Below are 14,994 nucleotides of genomic sequence, written 5' to 3'. Positions count from 1 at the left end.
GCATGTAGCTCCTTGTTTTCCAAGAGCTAAAAAGTAGTGGCTGCAAATATGGGACAATGTATTTGATAGCATAATTCTATAGAGATGCCAAAGGAAAAACGGACATAGCCACACAAGACTGTGGACTTATCAAAGCTGAAGAAGGGACATATTTTTATTATCATGGCTGCCACTGAGAACATGTTGTCCATCCTTACTTCGTCGAAGAGAGAGAACATGTCTTGCAGCATGTCTGAGACGGGCACATCCAGGTAGTGGGCAAAGTCATCCAAGCCCATCTTCTTCCCCTCCAGCTTCCTGGCTCTATTCCCGTACTCCTGCAGAACCTTCTCTGTGTTCTGTGGCTTCAGCCTGCAACAATGGAGGGAGTTAGTTAATAACTTGGGCATTGTGCCACAGTGGTAGCTGAGAAGGCGGATGTACTCTAACACCACCATTCAAAAAAAAAAAAAAAAAAAGTCTACACAGCCTATTTTAACACATTAAGAAACAGTATTTCTAACTCATCTAAAAACAAAAGTGAAAAACAGGTGAAAGTGAAACAACATGACTAAAATGCAAATCAGCCTACACTTGAGGTACACCGCTCAGGTCTTCTTGGATTCCAGTTTGCCAATCTTTTAATGGCATGATCAGCCAATCAACAGTTATAAATGGCCTATTCAAATGATGCATTTTACTTAGACTAGGGATGCAAACAATTAATCAATTATCGATTAATTATTGATAAATATTTACTTGATTAAATGAAACTGATTGCAATTAATTGAACATTCCGCGGTCCGTTTGAATGGGGGTAGTAATGCCCCGTCAGTCCACACGAGGGCGCCTTTGTACTGAGTGCTGACGCCGGACGTACTGGGACGCACACAAGAGAAGAAAACAAACATGAAGCGGTCAAAACAGAGTGTAGTGTGGGACCATTTTAAGTTGATAAATGATGAAAAAGACACCAAATGTACGATTCATGGTTGTACTTTAAAGTACAGCAACTCCACAACTTCGCTGAATTACCACCTAAATACCTCACATTCAGCCGTGCTGCAAGGAGTGAATGGATCAGCTTCAGAAACTACAATCACTGCAGTTTTGGGACGGACGGTATGTAACGCCGGGAAAGCAGAGGGCATTACCCAAAGAATATGCAACAGGGTTACAAAACTACATCGCGCCAGGGTATAATATCCCCTCTTGAACAACCATAACTACCTGCGTGGAAGCACGTTATATGAGGAACAAGGCAGAGTTGAAAACACAGATATTATAATATAGATAATATTGCCGACCCTAAACTGTATCCCAAATGGTACAATAAATCTTTGATTAAGGAATATGATGTGCATTTTTCTGTATATCATAAGGAATAGAGAGGGAAAATTCAGAGGGAAATTCAGTGTCTCAGGAAAATCGCCGCTTATCAATTAATCGATAATTGACCGATAAGTTGAATCAACTATTGATTAATGTCTTAATCGATAATTTGCATCCCTAACGTAGACAGCTCTTTATAATCATCACCAAATTCACAACAAGCATAAACCAGTTAAATTCAAGTATAGCACTGTGTTTAACAGATTGTAATTACATCTGCAGAGGCAGAGCTGACATATTCATGTGTCACTCAATTGCACGCTGAGATTCTTAATGTACCTATTACCACTGGTGTGGCAGTATAGGTGCTGACTTCTTTCCAATATAGTAAACTTATATATGAGCACAGGCTGTGAAATTTAATGCGCAATGTCAGAACTGTGAATGGCAGATAGATAAGATGCCTAAACTGCTAATGTTCTGCTGACTGCTGAAAATAGGCTTATTAGCCTTATATATATTTTATTATGCAGTTGAAACACTGATCTGCTTATCACCCATGACTTATTCTGAATGTTTATTGGTGAATCCTACTATAAACACATTTGGTGTGGTGCTGGTAGTGAGGAACCCCTATGTTCTCGACAGGTGTGGTGCTGAGAATTTAGTGTATATACTGTGGCTAGTGTAACGTTTTCTACATAAACAACAAAACATAAAAATTATCCAAAATAGTCTTTGGAGATAAGGTTTGTGATTAGCTGTCTAAAAAAGTTTTATGATGGTATTTGTTTTTCTTGTTTTGCGTACTTACAATGCTCCAGTGCAACTAATTTGGCATCTATTCAAATGTTAACACTACTTGTCACTGTCACATGATATTCACATTTTATTGTTTTGTCCTGGTTTGTCTTCACTGAGGGCTTAAGCTTAAATAGTGCCGGTTAGGCTAGGTAAATCAGGTTGCTATTAGGGATGCACAATATTATCGGCATGTCATCAGTATCAGCTGAAATCAGCTTTAAAATGAAATATCGTATTGGCCTGTAATGAAAATTTTAGCTGTTATTACATGCTGATTTGTGAAACAGGTCAAATATTCCCTGTTTGTAGCTGTCAGCAGCGTTGTCACAGGGACACAATATTTAAGTAGGATGAAGCTCAGTTTTTTAAATGTTATGTTATATGTAACCTATACTGAGGTGGTCTTCTTATTTTTCCCAGTGAATGTGTACATTTTGAAAAGCACTGTGTTTTATATCTGTATCTACGAGTTGGCCACTGAAGTCAGAATAGTTGTAGTAACATGTTAATTTCAGAACTTGATGTTCTCTACAATTAGGTGTTAAAACAATGTGTGTATAGGTATTGGCATTGGCAACAGCAAAAAAGTTGGAAAATACTGACATATCGGATAGTGGCAAAAAATCCAATATAGTTGCTGTGTGTCTTCAACATGATATTTTGTCACTTGTGCATTGTTTCACTGTTTTATTTTGTTTTCAATCTGTTCTGCAGTATCCAAATACTTGCTGTACTGCTGTATTGTTCTGCGTCTCACGGCTGATTAGTTCTGATCTAAGTTGGCTTGTTCTCTGAAGTCCTTGGAGACATGATTTGTAGTGAAGGGTTATGTAAGTAAATGTGACGTGACTACTTGTGCTACCATTTGGACCCTGGCAAAAAACTGGGTTGTATGAGCAAAACTGATAAAACTTGCATGTTTATCTTTTTCTCCTAAGTTTGTGCAGACCTGGTTCTAACAATAATTTTTACTTTTTCTTAACTTTAGTTCTTTTATGCTGGGGTCAGACAACACAAATTCCACCTGACGTTGTCAGCCTGTTCATGTCTTCACCGCTCATCCACTATCATCTGTGGATTTCTGCTTGCTCATGAAAGGAGGTGTGTGTAGAATGGTCTGGGTCAAACATGCAGCATGGCCTCTCTCTCTGACAGGACATGGTGAGATTTTACGTCACTATGAACACCTAATCTGACATAACCATTGTGATAGACAGAAATATTGTGTAATCTGATCCTGGCATTAGATAGGCACATTGCTTGGGGAGGTTTAAGTGACTCACCCCAGTCTCCTGACAAGCTTGGCGAACTCCAGCAGACAGGTGTCGACTGGCAGTCTGAGCTGGCCCTCTGCCATGGCCAGCTGGCAGTCTTCAAATGAATAGTCTGTAATGGGCACCCCAAGGGCTCTGAACACAGCACAGAGAAGACAATGAGGGGACATGAGTCTGTGCAGATCAATACGGATGAGCTGAGGGTTTGTGTGCTCAAAACATGCCGCTACTACAGCTGTTTGTTGTTGAGACTACCATTTTGTCCATCCTCAGCACCCAAGTTTCCCCACCTAGTCTTAAAGCAATGAAGCATGGACTGTAAGAAATGCTGCATTTAAACCACAGTTTGTAAATGTAGCCTGTGAGAGATGAGCACAGAATAAGAATGATAGCAAGCTTTATATTAAAAAGTTTTTGCAAAGAATCAAAAGAAGGATGTGAACACAATGATCAAATGCATAGCATTTTCCACTGATGTCCAGAGATGCTAAAAATGAATGTGCATTTTGATTTATCACAATTAATCAAAAGTTATACATTTGTTATAGTTATTTTCAAAATTCATTACCACCTTGGTGCTGCTGTTATGCCTGCTTACTATTCTAAGTAACCTTTAAAATAAAACTCTTTGAATCACAGCTCAACTGTAACTGTAACAAAATAGAACATTAATTCACTATGTCTGTAGTCCAATAATAAACTATTTGCCTGAAATTCACAGTACAGCACAAAATATAGGGCAACAGGCATGAAAGAACAAGCATGAGGGAAGGTAGGAGCCCAGCAGGCTTTTGACTATATACCACATCCAGGTGTTGCCATCTACTGGCAGGATATGATGTTGCAGATAATGGCATCTATAGTGAGTAAAACATGATTAAATGATTACACCCCCCGACATTATTTCCACATTACAGTTATAAAAAAAAAAAAAAAAACATAAATCCTGGTAATATATTCAGAAAATACCATTATAGGAATAACTTTTATAGACCAGCCATAATGAATAGTTCTTGTTTTCCTTCGATTCATCATGAACTCGTCCTTTCAGTCCATCTCACAACCATCTACACTAGTGTTGTGGTTACTTGAAACATGAGCAACATTAAATAGTATTAGTATGTGTTGCAAGTAATAGTGCAAGTAATTTCTTCAATGGAACAAACAAGCTTGTGCAATAGTCAGGTTCATCTGGACAAATACATGATAACAACAACAACAACAACAACAACTATAACAACAACACCAGCAGCAAATGCTGGGAGATGATCAGGTAAAGGAAGACACACCACCACTACATACACACCACCACTACATACACACATAAAACCTGAATCTTATCTTCTGGTACAGACATATGTTATAAAAGCCAGTAAGTATAAGATGTAAGAGAAACCAGCCACAAATGGTTGGTAAAGAATGGGCAACCCCAGATAAAAGCCAGAAGCTAGTGAGTAGACTGTGCAAGAAGGATCATTCACAAGGCAAGTTGTCACTATTATTTTGTCTAGTTGGTCAGTGACGCAGACCCCCGGGCCTCAGACAGTACAGGAAAAAAAGACGCAGCATGAGCTGGAACAATTTAACCCATACTGATGTTTTCGCACCGTTATTTTATCCCTTGTCGTCAATATCTGGCTCCCTGCAAAGTTGTTAACATATCAGTTAAATCTCATTAATTGTAAGTCACTCAAGTTTAGAACATATACTAAACTGATATATATTTTTTAGTGTCATTAACCCTATTTCCACACCAGGACTGAAAGCACTATATTGACTGAACACAACTACCTTGCTATTTCTTCTGCTGGTAGTAAAAAGCTAAGAAATGATGATTTAAAGGGATGATGAGTGACATAATTTACAGGTAATCCCTCTCATTTATTATAGAAAGACTGCAGGCTGTGATAAACCGTTTAGCCCATGATGATCCAGCCCTGGGCTCTGCGTCCCCTACAACAGGAAGGACAGATCAAGAACAAGAAGTGAGACCAGGCTCAGATAATGAGAAATCAGAGACATGGATACCAAAGGCTCCGTGACACTAAGTCCCAGCAGTCTCAAAAAACCCCAAAAAAGAATCAATAGTGAACACTGTGAAGGAAGTGAGATCTAACTTTCCCATGGTCCTTCCAGTGTCAAAGTGAAGTAGCTGTGCTAGCAGTGAAACTGACTGCACTTGACAAATATTTGATCCTAAAAGATGTTGAGGTTTAAAGACAAGACAGATTCAGGTGGATGACAAACAAAACAAACAAGACGTAACAGTTAAAAATCCACTTTGCCTTTGTACGTTAGCAGGCTTAACTGAAGTATCACAGGGACAACTTCAGCTGACTTACTTGGCCATGAGGCGTCTGACGTTGTTGGCAAAGAGAGCAGGGTTCTTTTTCTCCTCCTCTGAGGGTGTGTAAATGGGAAGATACTGAAGAGACAGGAGAAAAGGCGGAGTCTCATTTAGCCAAAGCTCAGACATGAAACATAAATGGGCATTGGAAGGGAATATCATTAAATTACATTTTCACAAAAATACATCTGTGCATACATATACAAACATTTTGTTTCAGAGTTCTCGTCACACTTACCTCTATCACAAACTCATTGTGCAGCTGGCAAAGCGTCAACCATAAGATTTCAAACCTGAAAAATAACAGGACCATAAGAACAATAGACAGTTTATATAATTTAAACAAGTAGAGACACAGCACAAAAAACTTAGGCACAAGTTGGATATAACAAAAACAAAACTAAGCCAACTTTCTCAGACACATGACATTCTCCTGTTGTTACTGTGCAACATAAAATGAGGATGTGAAAGAATTAGCAGTTCTGGTTGTAACTCATAGGACAGTGTGGAGACATTAAAAGGAAAACAAATTGCACAGACAATTGGACAAAATCACAAGCACTAACAAACAGCTGCAGAGTTTCAGCCCAAAACGTTTAAGGACCCGCTGGTGAACAGTGAGAAAACCACCGTATGAAACACCTTGTATGACACCTATTTACTATGCAGCTGATGAGACAAATTAAGAAGTCAGCGCACCGGAGAAGAGGAGATACGGCTGACTGTTCTTCTAGTTAAAATTTTATATGACAGGGACGATGCAATTTGACGTAGTTCCATACAGTTCACCTACCACACTTCCACACCTTCCCAGTACAAAACATGAAACTGCTGTGCTGCATACAGAGTTTATAACTATTGCTCATTTCCAACTCTTGTCCTAGTTGGGATTTTACATGTACAGTGTATTTAAAAGTCATAATGGCTGGCCCTAATTCTTAATAGTAGACATCATGGTCATCAAATCACAATACTTATAAATCACTTATAATTGAGGAAGAAAATGTCTAGACCTTACAATGTAACAACTGGAAGGAAATGTGTGTGGGTGTGTATGTGTGAGTGTTTACAGTCAGTCCAGTCAGATAGTGTATAGTTCTGCTGTGCTAGGCTGGGAAGACAGCCAGCTCCGAGACCCACCATAATGTGGAGGCCAAATCAAAACAGGACATATTACAACTGTCTGAGGACACTGAAGGGAGACGGTTAACAAGGACAGTCTTTCTCCCCCCAGCCATGACTAATCTGTTTCCAGTCTATTTGAGCTCTCATTGCGTTGATCCTAGTTCAGACCATAAAGCTCAATTCCAAAACAGTAGGCTGCACTTGGGATTTCAAGAAATTGAGAAAGTAATCAAAGATGATCACTACTGCAATGTTATGCAATGTTCGTAGTATGTTGTTGTATGCTTCTTAGGTCTTGTTATGAGTTTTAAGAAAGAACAAAAACAGTTATTACCACAAATATTTTCTCCATTAATATTCTCTTTTGTATTTTAGTCTAATCTGTGCTGTTCATATCAATAAGATTGTTTTCCAAGGATGTAGCCACAATGCATTACAAATTTCTTTGAGGATTGTTTTTATTACAATACGCAATGTTTGTGTCTGGGGAGTGGGATAGATGAATCCCTTTAATAAAAACAGCCACAGTGATATATGTTCTCAGTAAAAACCTAGGAACCATAGCCATTGCTCTGTTAAGGGGATATTCTTTTTAGGTTGATAGGTGAGCTGTAAGTGGGTATTGTTCAGACCACAAGGTTTGTTTATTCTTTGACCTGAAAAGCATCAGTATTTAACCACAGGAAAGTACTTTCCAAGTACAATAGTACTTTGAGGGAAATTCAAATTCATGGTGGAAAGTGAACAACTAAGCACTGGATAAACTATAGTGGTAAGTGCCTGAAAGACGACTGCCACGTGTTGAATTGAAGAGGTTGTCCAATAATTGGGTTGTGTCCAGAACACAAGCTGTGTTTCCACTGCAGAGTGGTCCACTTACATGTGAAGAATGTGACTCAATCAGCTTAGAAATCTCATTGAGAAAAATACACAGTAGTAATTAGTTTTATTGCCTGCTGGAGGAATATTATTAATTAATTAAATAATTTGGCTTACTGTGATGAGAGCATGTTGGTTTCTATTACCTTAAGTTTCAGCTAGATGTGAAAACTGGGATTAATTGAGTAATTGGCCAGAACATGCCACACCACATTGGCTGTAAACCTTTCTTGGAAGACTCTAAAACCACTGTGATTTTGATACCTTTTACTCAACAAGTAAAACATGACTTGCGACTGAAAATGCTGAAACAGTTTTTATCTTAAAACAGCCAGCGGAAATTTCAACAAACCACATGTATGACAGTGGCAAATATTAAATGAAAAATTATATACTCACGCTCCAGGTCCCTGCCATGTCCATGTGATTGTGTCCTGTACAGAGCAGTGGAAAAATAATTAACAACTAAACACAATTATTAAATTGTAGAAAGCCAATTAATTAAAATCTAAATTACAGTCAGTTCCAAAAAAATGCAAAAAAACAAACAACCCCCACCCCGAAAAACAACCCCCCCCCAAAAAAAAACAAAAAACAAAAGCTCCTAAATAACTGAACGCGAATATTATCATGTTTCAGATTTCCTCACTGTAAATTCTTCATATAGCTCTACATGCTTTTATCTGTAAAAGGTGACATTTGAAATGGTAGATTCCTATAAGTTTGTTGTCTTCCCTCGTTTCCACCACTACTAGAGACAGTTTGCCCTTACGCCCTTAATCTGTGTTTAAGTACAGCTCTTTTTTGTACATGAAACATCTGAAATATTCTACCTTTTCAGTGCCAAACTGTCTGTGCTTGCTTTTTAATTTTTTGTGGCTTGTTCATTGTCCACATCACTGGTCTTCACTCCCTCCTACCTAGCCTACACTGCGCGTGTGCAAGGCCCTATCTGATTAGTCATGATCCCTCTAGTGAGACTGGATGGCATGGCAAGCAATAATCTCCAAAATCCTCTTACCATAGCCCTTTGCAATGTGTATGTGGTGCAAGCTCATATCACAATGACGTTAAAAAGAAATTATATGACGTACAGCTCTACAGAGCAATCATGCTTCAAACATGTCTTTGCCCACGCTCTTGCCACTTCTATAGGCTAATACTGGGGGAGGAACAGGGCAACCCAACAGTTTCCTCTTGGTCTTCCTAAGTAGTCCACATGTGCTGCCAGGCTATCTGGTAGATAGTCCCTCCAATATACAGGCTAATAGTTCTACTTCTGAAGTCTCCTCCCAATTGGCCACACAGAGAATAACTCCAGAGGAAGGGGCCTGGGGGTTATTTTGGCCAAGTGCCTAAGCTACTAGAAGTTTTGCCTCTAAGTGTGGTAAATTGCTCCTAGACAGGTAAATCAAGGGCTTTGTTTTTTGGTTCAGCTCCCTTACCACAACGGTCCAATATTATGCCTACAATACTGCTGCTGCATCTAACCAGTAATACACCTTACCCCCCTTTTTTTTTTTAACTTTACCCTTACTCTTTAAATAGCCACTGGGATAAATGAACTCTGCTGTCCACAGCTGTCCACACTTCACCTGAATGGGACAAGACACCATTTTCCAGCAAAAAGAAATCCTAATCATGCCACATTTCAGCAGCAAAGTACTTCAGAGATCATGGTCTGACAAGACAGAAATAACAGCCTTATCGGCAAATGGCAAAGGAATCATCCTAATACCCTAATCATGTCCTCCCCTGGCATCGTGCCACAGTGAAGCTTCATAACTATGCCTTGCAGTATTAAAAAAAAGCTCTCACCATTGACCTGCACAGGGAATAGAACCACTATCCAGTTTGTATTCGTGATGAAACCATCAAGTTTCTTACCATTTTATTTGGGTAGCGTATCACCACTGGTTGTACTGGTACAGCTGGGATGAATGCTCCTAAAAAAGAAAAAAAAGATGAAATAGAAGAAGTTAAAATAATCCATTTTGATGACATCTATAGTTTTAAATATTTAATATCCTCAGGAAAAGAGTGTTCTGTAATCACAACACATTTAAAGTCCACAGATGCTTTGCATGGCCAGTGATTTGAATAAACTGGACAGGATGGCACATGGAAGTGGAGAGTAGGGTGGCATGATTCTTGCTAAAAATGTGAATCCCAATTTTTCTCTCAAAGAATTGAGAATACGATTCTGTCAGGCGATTCTTACTTTTCCAAATAAATAAATAAATAAATAAAATATTTAATGCACTCTTAGATGTTCAAGTAAAAAAAAAAAAAATATGTGTCTGAGATACGTGCCGTCTAGACAGGTCTTTAAACAGATGGCATAACACATCAAAGTGCTTGACTTTAACTTAAAAGTCTCTTGTACCAAAAAATACCTCGTCTGTTTTCCTCTCCTATTTTAGAGCACTTAATCACTGTATAACATTTGCGTTTTTTAGGTTTGTGTGAGGTTTGTGTATGGTTTGAGGGATTTTATGACGTGGTTTGTTTGTCCTTCACTGCAAACTTATATTAGATTTTATTACGTTTAAGGCAGTAATAAAGATTTGTAGTGTTACCTTGCGATTCTGAGACAATGCCAAAGCATTGTCTGCAAGCTATGACTACTTGTACATCACTGTCGGGATTAAATTTGAAACTGTTGCACACAATGGAATTTGGAGTGTGCTCCTTTTTTTGGTACAAGCACAACATCACTCTTGCCCTCGACACTGGGGTTTTCTTCTGTCTCGCTCATTTTTGTTTCCTTTCACGAAAACTTTCAAGCTCCGATTCCTCTGAGTAGGCTGTTTCTGACTGCCTCATTCCAGCTTGTTCTACACGCGCCGTGCTGAGTTGCTAAAGTACCGGTGACTGACAGTGGCGTGCTGGGAGCGAGGAAGAGAGATGAAGGAACAGTGATTGAGTAATATGCATGAATGTTGAATAGCGTGTTTTACTTTACATTTTCTATGTTTGACTGATACAGTAACTGGGATTATTCCGAAGTGAAGAAGTCAACACGAGAGTGCAGTGTAACGTGAATGCATAGGGGAACAGGAGCAAGTGAACTGTCATCATTAGAAATGAGATCGCATTTGAATGAATTGAGATCGTAATTTGTTTTACGATTAATCATGAAACCCTAGTGGAGAAGTAAGGAGAGTGGAAACAAAGTGAGCGCAGCTAACTTTTTAGAACAGACCAGCCGTTTTTCAAACTTTGTTCAATGTTTCATTGCATGGGAAAAGCCTCTGGTGTGCCAACCCAAGGAAGCTCCAGTGAAATCCAGTCTGGATTTCACTGGACAACAAACAACAGACTCTTGTAAACAACGGGCTGAAAATTTCAACCCATAGAGAGCAGTGAAGCACAAGTTTTCTGCTAATGCCGACTCACCCTTTAACTGTTCATAAAGCCATCAAGGACAATGTTGACAGGCATTGGATTTAAGCTCCATGGCTACTGTGCTCAGGAACATTTTCCCTAGAAAATCTTGTCTGAGTGAATTTGTTTCTGGCTTTCAGCAAAGGACAAGCAAGCAAGCACCACTCAGCTTTGCCTGGCAGCCGATGGCACAGCTCCCGTAAAGGATAACCATCCCAGCACAAATGTTACTCTGGTTCCAAACCCCAGCTTAAAGCTAAGATTGACCCAATGGCATCTAGCTGGGCTGATATTATAAAGGCTGATGTGCGATGGGGGATGGCAAGGAGGACTGAGGATGCAGCCTGAGGCCTCTAAACTGCATACGGTAAGGAAGAAGATGCTGATGCCACATTAACTGTCACTCGGTCTACACCTGCGAGCTCCCAGGGGAGTAACATTACCACTCCTTGTGGACAGTAAATTATGAGGTCTGTAAGACATGCCATTGCCAGGATTGGTATTCAGTGGCCAGCTGTCCGAGGTAATGAGGACACAGATCAAGAACTTTGCAGTGGAGAAAGTCCTCTATATACTGCCAAGAGTTCCTGCCAACAGTCTCCACCTGCATGAGGGAAATTAAAGGTTTCTAGCCAGAGCCATGGGAGAATAATGTCCCAGCTAAAGGCTTCTCCACATGTGAGTTTCAGGAGATGAAGAGCCTGGGTTCACCCATCCTCTAGCTGTGGAGCTTTCAATGGCCCTCCACCATTAACATCATCATAATCATCATTTCCTCTATACTTAAGGACTTAAAAGGACATAATGAGACAAATGTGTAATTCCAGGACAGGAAAGGATTGAGAAGCCCTCAATTTATAGTGTATCTGCCACATATGCTCATCCTTCATCAAACCTCGGCATCTTAACTGGGGCACAGCTTGCATGGAGCTAAGGCACAAGGCAGCAATCTCCACGTCATGGGGGAAGCACTCTTTCATGACAGTGGCAGAAAAACACTGCTCTTTTAGCCCTTGCATTTGTTATGACCACTCACACCAACAAAATAACTAGAACAACAAATCAATCAGTCTTAGGCTTCACTGATTTGATAGTACTGTAAATCAGCTAAAGCGGCTACTGTGTTGACTGCAAACTACACCACAAAAAGTGGACATGTCAGTTATCAGTGGCTGATTAGTGGGATTCAAATCCATCTGCCTGCAGAATCAGATAACACAGGGGCAATGTCAGACTAAATGACAGAGTGGAAATGGAATGATCATTTAGTCTCAATAATCGGCAAACAGAATCTCACTCTATTTTTAAAGACCTGAGGAAATATGTTAACTAACCCACATTCATGCTTGACAGACAGTTGCTCTTTCAAGACTGACATGAAGTGATAGTGTTTCCTGTATTTTGTATACATCTCACACAGATGTGCAAAACTATATGAAAAGTGAGTTATAAATACCCAGAGGAAAGCAGACAGCTAAGACCATTCTGATGTTTACTTTCTGAGGTTAAGTAGATTACAATGAAGTAAGAGGGCTATCCCCCTTGTTAAATTGGACATTTAATCAGTGTTCTTTCTCTGCACTAAAAAGTTACTTTTAGCTTGAGTATGACACATAATGTGTGCATGATAAGGGCAAACAGCTGACACCAAAGGAAGAAAAACGGAGACAAAAGGGGAGTGGGATGAAAAAATATTACCTGGCTTGAATGTGATTAGGCAGGATCTATTGGTGCACGTTCCCTCTGGAAATATCATTATCTGTAGGGAACAGAGGAAATGATTCACAGATTATAGAAACAAATTGACCAGTGGCTATTTCAGGAAAGGATTTCCCAAAAAAATATGAATGAATGAATGAATAATTATGTCACATTAAGCACATTTAGGTTACATGTTAGGTTATTTGCTCATTTTGCAATATGACCAGCTTAGTAAAATTATATTTCTTTTAAAACAACCATATTATCTAAAATGTGTGTACTTGATAAAGACAAATGGTAAACATAATAGAAAGGTTGCACTGGATCATTCAAGTGCAATATCCATATATTTGGATAGTGGATTTAAAATTAGAAATTTCTAAACAGTATGTTTTGTTGACCCTCTGCCAACAGTAGGAAGCATTTCAATCAAGAACTTCAAAAGTACTCTATTTCTGGCTTGCTTGAGTGTATATATCAGTAAGTTTGTGTAAGAGAATTGGATAGATACAATCAAACATTAATTATACAGTTGCTCTTTTGATACAGCGTATATTTGTGTATATAATTGCTGGGCTGTGTGTATTGATGTACTGAACAGATGAAAAAGCATCGCTGTGTATAAATGTGTGTGTTGTATCTTGTTTCTGCTCAAGCCCATTACACTGCCAAATGTTTGTGTGTGTGTGTGTGTGTGTATGTGTGTGTGTGTGTGTGTGTGTGTGTGTGTGTGTGTGTGTGTGTGTGTGTGTGTGTGTGTGTGTGTGTGCAGATAACATTGTGAGAAGGTGATCTCTTTACCCTTCCCTCTAGTTACCTGAGGCCATTCCCCTCCAGAGTGGGCTCTGCGTTTGATCTCTTCGACAGTTTTCCTCCTGGAGTCCTGGTCTGACCGCGATACAAACACTGGCCTGATGTACTTGATCAAGGCTGAAAGAGGAGGGAGGGAGAAAGACAGGATGGGCGAGAAACAGAAACAGTCAAACAGATGAGTTATCCTCAAGATGAGTTATCCTTTTTTAAATTATTTTTAATTGTCAATAAAGTTCATTTGACTAGACACGAAAGAGAGAAAGAAACAGAAATAGAAAGACTGTCATTGTACAAGTACAAGAAAATTAGGAGCCTTGCTCCTGATCAAGGAAAACAATGAACTGGGCCAAGATAGAAAGGAATTTGGTTGTAGTGTATATTTTATTCAATTTAGTAGGGGAGGAGGTGACTTCCAGTTGGAATTATGTGCACAGAAGGGTGGGCAATTTGGTCTTAAAAGAATATTGTGATATTTCAGGTTATTTTTGTGGTACACAAAACCAAGACTTGCTGCAAAATAAAAGTGTTGAAAGTAACACCAACTCAATTATCCTGTAGCTCCTCACTTTGTAAACTAAATAGTGAATTAAAGTGAGGAAACTTTCAGGTCGCGTGTAAGATATAAATAGTAAAATAATAATAGCAAGATAATAATAATAGCAAGATGATAATAATAATAATAATAATAATAATAATAATAAACTCAAATTCAATTAACACAAATTCACCTATCACATACACAGTACACAACACATAACAATAAGGAATGGTCCAACTTTCTACCGTTTAAAGTCAGCTGATATAAGCTCCAATGATTACATGAGTGATTGGTTGGTTTATTGAGGGCATGAACCTTTTCTAACCTCTGTGCATGCTGCACAAGTGTACACATTTAATGAATGTTCAGTACTTTGTACAAGAGAGGAACAGACTGTTCATAAAATGCAAAGATGTTCAGAAAAATCTGCCTAAAATGCTCAATAAGAAGCAAGCTTAAGAACTGCAAAAATCTCTATGTAGGATGTAACCTGTCAGATTGAATTTAATGTCTGCTTTTGATTTGGCAGTGGGTTGACCTCCCTGCAGTTTTTGTTTTGAAAGGAAGACTTGTTTATTCCAGCTTTCAATTTAAGGCAGACCTCAGTATATTTTATTATAGAAATTTATTTTGATAGTTTAATTGTTATTCTCATTACGTACAAATGACAAACAAATACCGTCTGTGAACTTCGTCTTGAGGCATTCTGAGTATAGTGTCTGCTGTGCCAGTTACTTTGTCCAATGTGATATCGATGTCTGCTTATGTCTGATGCTACTGACACTACTGTGCGCTTCTAACCATGCTTGGTCGTG

General features: G+C 38.9%; 1 protein-coding gene across 2 annotated transcripts in view; it reads right to left on the bottom strand.

Moving 5' to 3' along the window:
* LOC115373539 (lysophosphatidylcholine acyltransferase 1) overlaps positions 1-14,994 on the bottom strand; it is a 45,588-nt gene that overhangs the window by 7,796 nt on the left and 22,798 nt on the right. For both annotated transcript variants that reach the window (XM_030071996.1, XM_030071997.1), the window contains exons 4-11: positions 13,646-13,758; positions 12,826-12,886; positions 9,628-9,686; positions 8,140-8,174; positions 5,975-6,029; positions 5,732-5,814; positions 3,399-3,524; positions 198-351 (exon numbers count right to left, since the gene is read on the bottom strand). In XM_030071996.1, the coding sequence (XP_029927856.1) occupies positions 198-351; positions 3,399-3,524; positions 5,732-5,814; positions 5,975-6,029; positions 8,140-8,174; positions 9,628-9,686; positions 12,826-12,886; positions 13,646-13,758 (686 nt within the window). The remainder of the gene's footprint in view (positions 1-197; positions 352-3,398; positions 3,525-5,731; positions 5,815-5,974; positions 6,030-8,139; positions 8,175-9,627; positions 9,687-12,825; positions 12,887-13,645; positions 13,759-14,994) is intronic.

The sequence above is a fragment of the Myripristis murdjan genome, chromosome 16 (assembly GCF_902150065.1).
Source record: "Myripristis murdjan chromosome 16, fMyrMur1.1, whole genome shotgun sequence".
NCBI classification, from domain to species: Eukaryota; Metazoa; Chordata; class Actinopteri; order Holocentriformes; family Holocentridae; genus Myripristis; species Myripristis murdjan.
Note: the sequence above shows the minus strand (reverse complement) of the source record. Positions and strands in the feature narration are given on the sequence as shown.